A 12,693-nucleotide genomic window follows, 5' to 3' on the forward strand; every position below is an offset into this window, starting at 1 on the left:
ATCAAGCATCTATCCAGCTTTTCCCTTTACAAATAACCCTTATGTCAAGTAACATAATAGTTCATTCAGGCATATCAGATTTTTATACTGCTAGTAAAGTTTCTCAGATTTTTTTTTTCTTTTGGACTTTTATATTTCTCTCACTCTGCCTTCTAGAGAAGGCAATGGCACCCCACTCAAGAGGTTGCCTGGAAAATCCCATGGACGGAGGAACCTGGTAGGCTGCAGTCCATGGGGTCACAAAGAGTCGGACATGACTGAGCGACTTCACTTTCACTTTTCATGCATTGGAGAAGGAAATGGCAACCCACTCCAGTGTTCTTGCCTGGAGAATCCCAGGGATGGGGGAGCCTGGTGGGCTGCCGTCTATGGGGTTGCACAGAGGCGGACACGACTGAAATGACTTAGCAGCAGCAGCGGAACTCTGCCTTCTGAAATGGAGCAGAACCCTATGGTCCTTCCACCCCCCACCTCCCACCCATGTCCTCTGCCTGCCTTCGTCTTTGGAAAACCTTAGTCAAAGAATAAGTTTAATCAGAGAAGTAAGAAATATAGAAACAAAGGAAAACACTCAGAGGAGACTAAATAATAATAATGTGGTCATTAAGCATAGTCAAGGACCTTTAGTCCTTTCTCAAGGGCTATAGATAATATTCTGAGCCATATCCTGTGAGCTGTCTTATAGATACCAAAACACCAGGTGGAAAAGTTAACTACATGATGACCAGACTGTACCCAGAACATGAGTTGTCACAATTCTGAGAACTGGCCACAAAGAAATGGGAACAAATGGACCTTGGAACTGAAGATTAACTGTACCTAAAACAATCAAAATGACACTGGTCAGACCACCGATGACCAATCTGAAGATGACTGTCAGAGCTGACTGTGCTGTTTCTGCATGTAGCCCCCTCCTTCTGTCTATAAAAGCTCTTGCCCCCCGGTTGCTGTGTGTGTGTGTACGTGTGTGTGTGGTGGTGGTGGGGGGAGTTGGCCTTTGGACAGATGTCCACCCCTCTCCCCAAGTTGGCGGCATCTGAAATAAAGCAAACTTTCCTCTTCACCAACCTGGCCTGTTTATTGCCTTTTGAGCAGTGAGCAGCTGTACCCCACCTCGTCCTTTCAGTAACATTTCCACAACAAAAACTGATGTAATATTCCTCTCAGACATGAAGCAGACACTTACAGATATCACTAAAGCTAAGTACAAAATACAGTAATGCAGCAGGTTATTTTTACACCTAAGCAAGTGACAATAATTAGCTTCATTCCCACATCTTACTAAGAAGAAATATTGTAGGAATATAATTTTATATATTTTATAAATACATATAATATATAAATACACACTGTATGTATAATATAATACAATATAATACATATATGTATATATATTTTTTGCCACTTCAGACAAACACACCCTCCACAGATACTTGTCAGCAGTTTCACTCTCTTTCTTATAGGAAGTTGAGTACTATGAAGCCTCAGAATAAAGACTCTTCCCTCAGGGACAGATTTTGTTTGGATATGACTTTCTCTCTTTTAGTGAAATGAAAACACCACTGAATTTATGAGCAAGAAGGGGAATTTTAAAGTTAATGAAAGTGACATTTATGAGACAAGCATGAACTAAGGTGGTGGGATGAGGAACGCAGAGATTTATCAGATGACTTGCAGCTGCAATGGAAGGTGGCCTGAATGTGCTGAGATTCTGCACATGTGTCCTGTTGACAGGGGTCCTTTTTACCTGGCTGCCATGAGGTCCAGAAGGTGCTGCCACCGGTCATTGATCTTGCCAAGCTTGTACTCAATCTCAGACGCTTTGCTTTCATGGCTGGCTCGAGCCAGCCGTTCTCCCATTTGCTGGAGCTGTATTTTGTTCTCTTGGGCAATTGCAATTTCCTCTTGATAATCCTGTGTAATAAATAGCAATCACAGAGGTCAGAAAGCATGTTCTTGATGTATTCAGCCTAGCTCTACTAGAAACAGGGTAATTACAGTTTTCTACGGCTTGGAAATAGTTTGGGCATAGGGAACACTATGTGAATATGAGTCCTAGTACACAGGAATTAATGGTACCTGCTATTTTCAGTATTTAGGCAAAGTCCAGATTTTCAGTACATAGGCAAAGTCCAGATTGAATTTTTATATAGATCTTTTTAAAGGGAATAGATGTTCTTAAGGGGCAGGGGGAGGCTTTCTTTTTACTTAAAATAGGCATTAAAAAAATATAAGTATATACATAGAAACAAAAGACAAAACTTGAAGAATTTCAATGCTGGGAAGTTATACCTTACTGCTGTAATCACCAACCACATGTTCTATTTAGAATCAATCCTCCTACAAGTTAACTGCCAAGAGGCTTATAAGATGTGTCTGCATGTATGTATATCTAAATATATATGTGTGTGTGCCCGTGTGTGTGAATGTCAATTGTTACTTGGCAGAATGTTTTAAAAGATTACTACTTTCATTTTAAGGAGCTATCTTCTATACAGTGTAAAATGCTGATTTTACAACCCATAAATCATTGACATAAGTCTCAAGAATAATGACCTTTAGTCTTAGAGGATCAGTGGGCCTCAAATCTCCCTCATTTACCCAGTTTCTATAGGAGCTCCTCCGAAAGACTGTTTTAGGTAAGAAGGACAGGCTCTCAGTACGGTCTACAGTAAGGTCTCTGAGATAGACCACTGAACAGTATGATTAAAGGGATGATAAAGGCCATCTCCTCTTGACCCCTATCTGTCCCCTCTTCCCTCCCCCCCAGCCTCTGGACCAATGGTCCTCTGAGTTTCTTGCCATAGTGACAGCATCCAAAATTTAGAATCAACTTTTTCATTTTTGGTTTAAGCTTCTGTTAGGCAGGCAGCAAATATTTTCTCATGAAAATAATATACAAACACAGGTATTATAAGGATATGGGTATTTTAGCCTTCTATTGCTCTAAAATTACCTTGGGAACAGGGCTACCTTTTCAAGTCAGTAAAAAGGGCCCCCAAAGAACAGGAGGAGCCAGTGAAACTTCATTCTATTCAGGGTTGAATGCTGTCCTCAGACTCAGTACCCCACCCACTCACCTTTCTATGTTACTTCAACCTTGTGGGAGTCAAAGACCAATGAAATAAATGCTTATTAATAGTTACAATATGCCATTACAAATTTGAGATTATTTTACTGAGAAACGTTTAATTCAATGGAATTACTCCAACCCTAGAACAGTATTTATAGTAAAAGAATCTGCCTAGGTTGTTTTTTAAAGCAAAATGCTGAGTGTTAAGGCCAGTAGGTACCCACATCATAGTTACAGTCTATTAATTTCTTTATCCTAAGTTGAAAAAATTACCAAGACTATTATTTTTCTTTACAAAAGAGACACCACATAGTGCAAGCTCATGAAAACGTTTTTAGAGTCCATAATTATATATATATATATACAAAATGGTATAGTCCATATTTTAAAGGTTACTAAACAGTATAACAAAATCATCTATGTGTCAAGGTACAGTTTTTCTAAATTTTAAATTACGCTTGCATTTTGCTCAAGAGACGGTTTTTTCCATACCCCTCAAAACATGGATCTTAAATTTCATGATAAAATCAACTGGAGTATAAATACGCTTGGTCAAAATTTATTCTATAGCAACTTTCACTATAAAACCTATTACATTAATCATGTCTAATAGAACGTTCTCTGACACCCATAAACCAGCAAAGGGTAGAACTGTTACAGATGCTTAAATGAAATATGTATTGTCTCAGTCCACATTTTAAAGCTTTACAATATTAAATACATTGGGTTAATCAAAAAGTTCTTTTGGGTTTTTCCATAAGATGTTCTATTGGGCTATTCGGACCCAATAGAAATGCTGATGCTTAGAACTTGCACTTTTAAGTGTAAACCTATAAAGTTATTAATATCACATCTTGGCTTCAGAGTTTTTGTTTTTCTGTATATGTGCCTGTGCACACCCATAGAGAAAAAAAAAATACAATTCCAAAAGACAACATATAATATAAATAACTTCATAGACAAAGGGAATTTTTCCTAATACTTATTTATATATTTTTTAAGAATGAGTGAAGCTATTGTCCATTTATTCAATAAATAATGGCTGAGTACTTCTGAGAAGTCAGGAGCTACAGCAGTGAACAAAACTGACGAAGTTCCTGTTCCCATAAAGCTTACAGGCCAGTGGGGCTTCCAGTGTAGACAGATAACAAACAAGTAAATCAGGAACATGTACTGTATTTCAGATGGCAATATGTGCTTAAGAGAAATATAAAATTTAAATGATTAATTGTTCAAATGCAGTGTGGAAACACCACTGGAACCATCAAAAACCTTTTAAAATGCTATTAAATCTGACCAATACTATATAGACATTAAAAACATTCTGGATGCATTTGAACATAAAAATATACTCTCATCATCATATATACCTTGAAATTAATATGAAGCTAAAATGCCCAGAAAAGTCCTCATTTCTGTAACTGTCTATAAATCATGTTTTATAGAGAAAATGCCAGTTTAATGGATCCTAGGAATTTTTTCTTTTAGTTCCTCTCTAGTGATTTTTACCTCTTTAAAAACAAACAATAAATCAATTATACTCTGATTAAAAACAAAGAAAACTAATACACATAAATAATTCCTACTGAACAGGCAGATAAAATCCAAAAACTGAGCGTTATCTATCAGCAGACAATCTATTTCATCACAAACTGAAAATATTCAATATAATTTATATGTCAAAGAAGCCTTTCCAGGCACATTAATTTTATGTCAAGAAGTGTTTGTAACAGAGTGCTGCTTTGTCGGGAAAGTAACCAGGAGTAAGGCCATCTTCGTACCAACGCCTAAACACTAGAAGAGTAAAACACACGTAGCCACACATCTGTTACCTTCCTGAGCTTCTCAATCATTTCTTCAATGAGAATGTCTCCATTCTGAGAGACCTTGCTTTCCATCTGAGTCAGCCATTCGCAAAGCTCCTTGTTCTTTTCACTGAAGACGGCCCACTCGTTCAGCCTCTCACTTACTTGCTGTCGCCTTAAGGAGAGCTGAAAAGTTCAAAGTGGGAGAAAACGCAACAGGATAATCAGAGTGGAACTCATAGCCTGAGGGAAGAAGCAAACGAAGTTTGTTGGGTGGCCTAAGACAAGCACTGGTCGTGCATCTCTTTAGGCCACTGTTCCCGGAGGCTCAGGCCCAGGACACTGCTCTAGCCTAGTGAGTTTCACAACCAGGATTTGCTATTAAGTATGAGTGAGAGACCCTGAATCCTCTACTTCCCTCCCAAGAGCCACATGCCCGTTCTCTTATAAAAGGTTCTGAACAATCCAGTTTCTCACTATAGTTGGTTCTGTAGCTATGATACGGGATTACTGAATGTACTTTAACTAAAAAAATATATAAACAAGAAACAAGAAAAGAATAAGAAAAGGGGGAAGGGGATGGGCAGGAAAAAAAGAAAAGACAAAAGAAGGAAGGAAAAGGGAAAAGAAAGAAAAATAGGGAAGAAAGCAAGGAAGGAAAGTTGAGCATCAGGTGTCTAAAGAGGGTGGACCAAGGGACACAGTGGGAGAGCTCAGTTCCTGATCAGCTCTATCCTGATCACTTTACTTTGAGCAAATTCTTTTATATCTCTGCTGGTTTTCTTTTTTATTTATGTATCCTTGTTTCTTTTTCATATAACAGCCTTACTGAGATGTAATTTCCACACCATACAATTTGTCTGTTTATAAAGTGTACAACTCAGTGGTTTTTTCGTTTATTAACAGAGTTTTACAACTACCAGCACAATCAATGTTGTAAGATTGTCATCAGTACAACACCTGGCCCCTGCCCCACTCCGTACCCATCAGAATTCACTCCCTTGCCTACCCCAGCATCTTCCTCCCAACCTTAATCTACTTTCTAGCAAATTTGGAAAACTCAGCAGTGGCCACAGGACTGGAAAAGGTCAGTTTTCATTCCAATCCCAAAGAACGCTCAAACTACCGCACAATTGCACTCATCTCACACACTAGAAAAGTAATGCTCAAAATTCTCCAAGCCAGGCTTCAGCAATACGTGAACCATGAACTTCCAGATGTTCAAGCTGGTTTTAGAAAAGGCAGAGGAACCAGAGATCAAATTGCCAACATCCGCTGGATCATCGAATAAGCAAGAGAGTTCCAGAAAAACATCTATTTCTGCTTTCTTGACTATGCCAAAGCCTTTGACTGTGTGGATCACAATAAACTGTGGAGAATTTTGAAAGAGATGGGAATACCAGACCACCTGACCTGCCTCTTGAGAATCCTATTTGCAGGTCAGGAAGCAATACTTAGAACTGGACATGGAACAACAGACTGGTTCCAAATAGGAAAAGGAGTACGTCAAGGCTGTATATTGTCACCCTGCTTATTTAACTTCTATGCAGAGTACATCATGAGAAACGCTGGGCTGGAAGAAGCACAAGCTGGAATCAAGATTGCCGGGAGAAATATCAATCACCTCAGATATACAGATGACACCACCCTAATGGCAGAAAGTGAAGAGGAACTCAAAAGCCTCTTGATGAAAGTGAAAGAGGAGAGTGAAAAAGTTGGCTTCAAGCTCAACATTCAGAAAACGAAGATCATGGCATCTGGTCCCATCACTTCATGGGAAATAGATGGGGAAACAGTGGAAACAGTGTCAGACTTTATTTCTGGGGGCTCCAAAATCACTGCAGATGGTGACTGCAGCCATGAAATTAAAAGACGCTTATTCCTTGGAAGGCAAGTTATGACCAACCTAGATAGCATATTCAAAAGCAGAGACATTACTTTGCCAACAAAGGTCCGTTTAGTCAAGGCTATGGTTTTTCCAGTGGTCATGTATGGATGTGAGAGTTGGACTGTGAAGAAAGCTGAGCGCCAAAGAACTGATGCTTTTGAACTGTGGTGCTGGAGAAGACTCTTGAGAGTCCCTTGGACTACAAGGAGATCCAACCAGTCCATTCTAAACGAGATCAGCCCTGGGTGTTCTTTGGAAGGAATGATGCTAAAGCTGAAACTCCAGTACTTTGGCCACCTCATGCAAAGAGTTGACTCATTGGAAAAGGCTCTGATGCTGGGAGGGATTGAGGGCAGGAGGAGAAGGGGATGACAGAGGATGAGATGGCTGGATGGCATTACCGACTCGATGGACATGAATTTGGGTGAACTCCGGGGGTTGGTGATGGACAGGGAGGCCTGGCGTGCTGCGATTCATGGGGTTGCTAAGAGTCAGACAGGACTGAGCGACTGAACTGAACTGAACTGAACTGATAGCACATTTTTGGGGATTCCCTTGTTGCTCAGATGATAAAGAATCTGCCTGCAATGCAGGAGACCTGGGTTCGATCCATGGGTTGGGAAGATCCCCTGGAGGAGGCCATGGCAACCCACTCCAGTATTCTTGTCTGGAGAATCTCCATGGACAGAGAAGCCTGGCAGGCTACAGTCCATGGTGTCACAAAGAGCTGGACACGACTGAGTGACTAAAGCACAGCATGTAGCACATTTTATTTTTCAATTCGTCTACCAATGAACATGTGAGTTGTGTCTGCTTTTGGGCTGTTATGAATAACACTGCTATGATCATTTGAGTGCAAGTGTTTGTCTGGACATAAATTTCATTTCTTTGGGGGTGTATACCCAGAAGTAGACTTGCTGAGTTGTACAGTAACACTACAGATTGTTTTCTAAATGCCTACACCATTTTACATTCCCACTCTCAGTAGGGCTCCAATTTCTTCACATCCTCACCAATATCTGTTATTATCTGTCTTTTGGATTACAGGCATCCTAGTGGATATAAAGTGATATTTCACTGTGGTTTTGATTTGCATTTCCCTGAAGGCTAATGATATGGAGAATCTTTTCATATTCTTGACCATTTGTATGACTTCTTTGGAGAACTGTCTGGTCAAATTCCATGCCCATTTCTTAATTTTTTTTTTTTATTACTGACTTTTTTTTGTTCCTTATACATTGTAGATACAATGGATTTATTTTCTTATTTCTAGGACTAGAATGATCCTTTTGAGAATTCTAAACTTTTCTGACTTCATAATACTCTTGTCTTTGCAGTACCGGCTAAGATACTATGGAATGCTTCTAGTTGAGTTAAACTGCATGTTAGTAAAATACAATGTTATTTGAGTGGCAAGAAGATGATCCACTTTAGCAGACATTCTGTACAGTCAAGTTGATAATGCTAGACTTCTGCCATTCATCTCACTGCATTAAACACGTACCTCTCAATTTTCCTTTTTACACTAACACTTTATTATGAAAAACATCAGACATACAGAAAAGTTGAAGGAATTGTGTGGTAAACAGCTATGACATACTCCGTAGACTAAAACTGTTCACATTTTGCTACATTTTGCTTTAATACCTATATGCCATTTTTCCATAGATTTATTTTACTTTTCAATGATTATTTAATGAATTTTCTTTTTCAAATGAATGTGAAAATATTTCTAAGGTGTTACACACTTCCTAGTTAGCAATTCTGTGAGGGCTGGCTCTGTTATTGATTAGGTAAATAATATTCAAGGTTCCTTACAGCCCCAAATCTCTGTGATTCTGTCTCTTAGAAAAGAATGGGAGCTAATCACATGAAAAAGAATAAAATACCTAGGAATAAACCTTCATAAGGAAGCAAAAGATCTGTACTCCGAAAATTGTAAGATGCTGATGGAGATTGAAGACTATACAAAGAGATGCAAAAAAAATACTGTGTTCTTGGATTGGAAGAATCAATATTGTTAAAATCACCATACTATCCAACACAATTGACAGAGTCAATGTAATCTGTATCAAATCACCAATGGCAGGAACAAAAAATTTCAAAATTTGTATGGAAACACAAAAGACTGAACAGTCAAAGAAATCTTGAGAAAGAAAAACAAAGCTGAAAGAATCAGGCTGTCTGACTTCAGACTATACTACAAAGCTACAGTAATGAAAACAGTATGGTACTGGCACAAAAACAGGCACATGGTTCAATGAAAGCCCAGAAATAAACCCATGCACCTATGGTCAATTAATCTACAACAGAGGAGGCAAGAATATACAGTGGAGAAAAGACAGTTTTTCAATAAATGTTGATGGGAGAATTGGGCAGCTACATGGAATGAAATTAGAACATTCTCTAACACTGTCTACAAAAATCAACTCAAAATGGATTAAAGACCTAAATGTAAAACTAAATACTATAAAAACACCTGGAGGAAAACACAGGTGGAACACTTACTGACATAAATTCCAGCAATATTTTTTTTGATCCATCTCATAGAGTAATGGAAATAAAAACAAAAATAAACAAATGGGACCTAACTAAACTTAAGAGCTTTTGCACAGCAAAGAAAACCATAAACAAAATGAAAAGGCAACCTACAGAACAGAAGAAAATATTTGTAAACAAGGCAACTGACAAGGGATTCATTTCCAAAATATATGACCAGCTCACACAGCTCAATTAAAAAAAAAAAGAAGAAAGAAAGAAACTCAATCAACAAATGAGCAGAAGATCTAAATAGACATTTCTCTACAGAAGACATACAGATGGCTGACAGGCATATGAAAAATGTTCCATATCACTAATTGTTAGAGAAAGGCAAATTAAAACTGCAATGAGGTAACAACTCATACTTGTCAGAATGACTATCATCAAAAAGTTCACAAATAATAAATGCTAGAGAAAGTATGGAAAAGGATCCTTCCTACACTGCTGGTGGGAATGTAAATTGGTGTAGCCACTATGGAGAACAGTATGGAGGTTCTTTCAAAACTAAAAACCGAGTTGCTGTATGATCCTGCAACTCTACTTCTGGGCATAGATATAATTCGAAAAGATAAATGTACCCCTATGTCCAAAGCAGCACTATTTAGAATAGCCAAGACATAGAAGCAACCTAAGTGTTCATCAACAGATGAATTATTCTTAGCCATAAAAGATAATCAAATAATGACTTTGAAGTAACATGAATGGGTTTAGAGATTATCGTATTAAGTGAAGTAAGTCACAGAAAGGAAAATATTATATGATACCACTTATATGTGGAATCTAAAAAAAAAATAACATAAATGATTTTATTTACAGAACAAAAGTAGATTAACAGACATAGAAAACAAACTTATGGTTACCAAAGGAAACAGTGACTGAGGGCAGGGAACTAACATATAAACAGTACTATATAGAAAATAGATAACTGACAATGCCCTACTGTATAGCACACAGAACTATATTCAATCTTATAATAACTGATAATGGAAAATAATCTGAAAATTATATATACACACACACACACACATACACACACACACACATATTCTGAATCACTGTCCTGAAAACCTGAAACTAACACAACACTGTAAATTAACTATATTTCCATTTAAAAAACAGTTGAACAAAGATACTGAAGAAGTTTTCTCAAAAAAAAAAAAAAAGTTGGAAATTAGACTATAAGCCCAGGATATTCATGCCAGGTCCAACTTAGTGATCTGCCTAGAGAGCAAACCCCACAACCTGCCATAATTTTTGAAATGTTACCATTAGAAATTCACTCTTTTGAGTTAACATGATATTTTAAAATAAAAATTTCTCTGGGTAGAGGTGACACGTATGAATCTATTAAGTATTTCCCCATTGGTATAATTCAGTTTACCATTAATTTTTCCTCAAGGCAGAACAAGTGCATTTACTTGTTGTGGGTATTGATGGGAATGGAAAAAAGAAAACACAGATTAAAAGTTTTAGACACAAATTTCACCTATATCAAGTTCTACCAAGACAGTCCTGAAGAGCACGATTCCTCCAGCACCATTTTCCTCTCAACCTCTGACAGCAGAGTGTATTTCCATCTGCTGGAATGCTAAGATTTTGAACTTTCTGGTGTATATAACTTTCTTTTTCATTCACAGAATATCAGAATCATACTAATATTACAATTTTTGCTTTGACTGCTATCCAAGCTGAAACTATATTTTCATAGTGGAAAATGCCCAAAGGAACTGTTTTCCATACAAAGTTAGAAATCCCTGCCCTTCAGACTTCAGACGATGTGTAGCTCTGCTATGTGTAGTGCCTCTGAGTCTTCCCTCATATCCTGGCCATGGGCAAGAATAAATTCTAGGGCTTTTAGCAACAACACTTCAGGGAAGACAATCACACAACAGAAAATATTATCTACCTCTTTGAGAGGTAGCTATTAGGTTAAAAGAGGATAATACCTACCCTCTTTTCAGAGACAGGGAGAGAGGAGGTTAGACACATGTGAGGGCCACGTTGACCAGTAAAGCTTGAGTTTTTGATACATGTTGCAATATAATGTTATGATCAAATACCAGAGGCAGATGAGATTCAAAAACAATCTCTATCACTTACTACAGATTATGACCAGGGCAAGATTATTCATCTTTCTTAAGCTTTATTTTCACTGTTTGTAAATTAATCTTCCATTTGTCCCAAATTTCACTAAATGTCTATGGTTTGCAGTAAACATGTGTCTGCTATATGAAATGTCTTATGTACTGGAACACTGGAGGCTCATAATAGAATCTATTCTTCAAAGAAGAAAATAATTCAAGAAAGTGACCAGTAGATCTTAAAGAGCTAACAAAAGTTAAATGCTCAGTCACTTCAGTCGTGTCCAATTCTTTGCAACACCATGGATCATAGACCACCAAGCTCCTCTGTCCATGAGATTTTCCGAGCAAGAATACTAGAGTGGGTTGCCATGCCCTCCTCTGGGGGATCTTCCCAATCCTGGGATTGAACCCAAGTCTCCAGTGTCTCCTGCACTGCAGGTGGATACTTTACCACGTGAGCCCTCAGAGAAGCCCAACAAAAGTTAAGTCTACTTAACTACTGTTACTACTAGTAGTACAACTATATACGAAATTTGCGTTTTAACACTTTTTTCTCTTTGACATGCATGTATTCATGAAGCAGCTTGAATACATGTTTCTAGTTTTTTCACACACCATGCAAGTGTTATTTTCATTTTACTTGCTTAGACAGAATAGCAGTTGAAAGAAGGAACAGGTAGGCCATAAACACTGGTTACAAACTGGTGCCAAAAGCTTTTCAAAAGATTTACATTAATAATGGGGACAGCATTTTCCTTTTGGTTTTTCCTTTGAGCTCAGTGGAAGCCCTCAACTTATTTATCAGTTTAGCACATATTTGTGTTTTCTCAAGGGTTTAAACACATTGCACTGCCAACAGCTGACAAACACCAGCTAAAACCTCCAGAGCGGGAGGCAGCTGAACAGGAAACACATCCTCTTCTGCTTCAGATATTTTTACCATGACAATCTGAAAGAACACCAAGCAATGACAATGATGATATATTTAAATCTCAGCTGGAATTACACACAGCTCTACAAACCAAGGCAGGAATGAAAGCAAACAGAAGCCATGACTATCCACAGGCACAACAGTCCTTTCCGGGGCTCTACTTGAAGGCAGGACACTTTTCCGTTACCTCAACTCTGCAGTGGTCACGCACAGGGCGGCCCTCTCCTCCTCGTCTGGAGCCCCAGTCAGATCGTACTTCTCACCAGTTGCTTTCATTGGAATGTGAACACACTACTTGGTCTTTAACAAGGGGATTATGCCTTGCTTCACTTAAGTTTTTAACTTTTTAAAGTGAGACATAGGCACAAGCT

General features: G+C 38.2%; 1 protein-coding gene across 22 annotated transcripts in view; it reads right to left on the reverse strand.

The window, feature by feature from the left end:
• The window catches only part of SYNE1 (spectrin repeat containing nuclear envelope protein 1), a 500,805-nt gene that overhangs the window by 68,737 nt on the left and 419,375 nt on the right, over positions 1-12,693 (reverse strand). For all 22 annotated transcript variants that reach the window (XM_086318390.1, XM_086318389.1, XM_086318388.1 and 19 more), the window contains 2 exons: positions 4,906-5,064; positions 1,748-1,914 (listed from right to left, as the gene is read on the reverse strand). In XM_086318390.1, the coding sequence (XP_086174516.1) occupies positions 1,748-1,914; positions 4,906-5,064 (326 nt within the window). The remainder of the gene's footprint in view (positions 1-1,747; positions 1,915-4,905; positions 5,065-12,693) is intronic.

The sequence above is a fragment of the Bos grunniens genome, chromosome 9 (assembly GCF_055505025.1).
Source record: "Bos grunniens cultivar Pamir isolate PY7600 chromosome 9, Bosgru_T2T1.0, whole genome shotgun sequence".
Taxonomy (NCBI): Eukaryota; Metazoa; Chordata; class Mammalia; order Artiodactyla; family Bovidae; genus Bos; species Bos grunniens.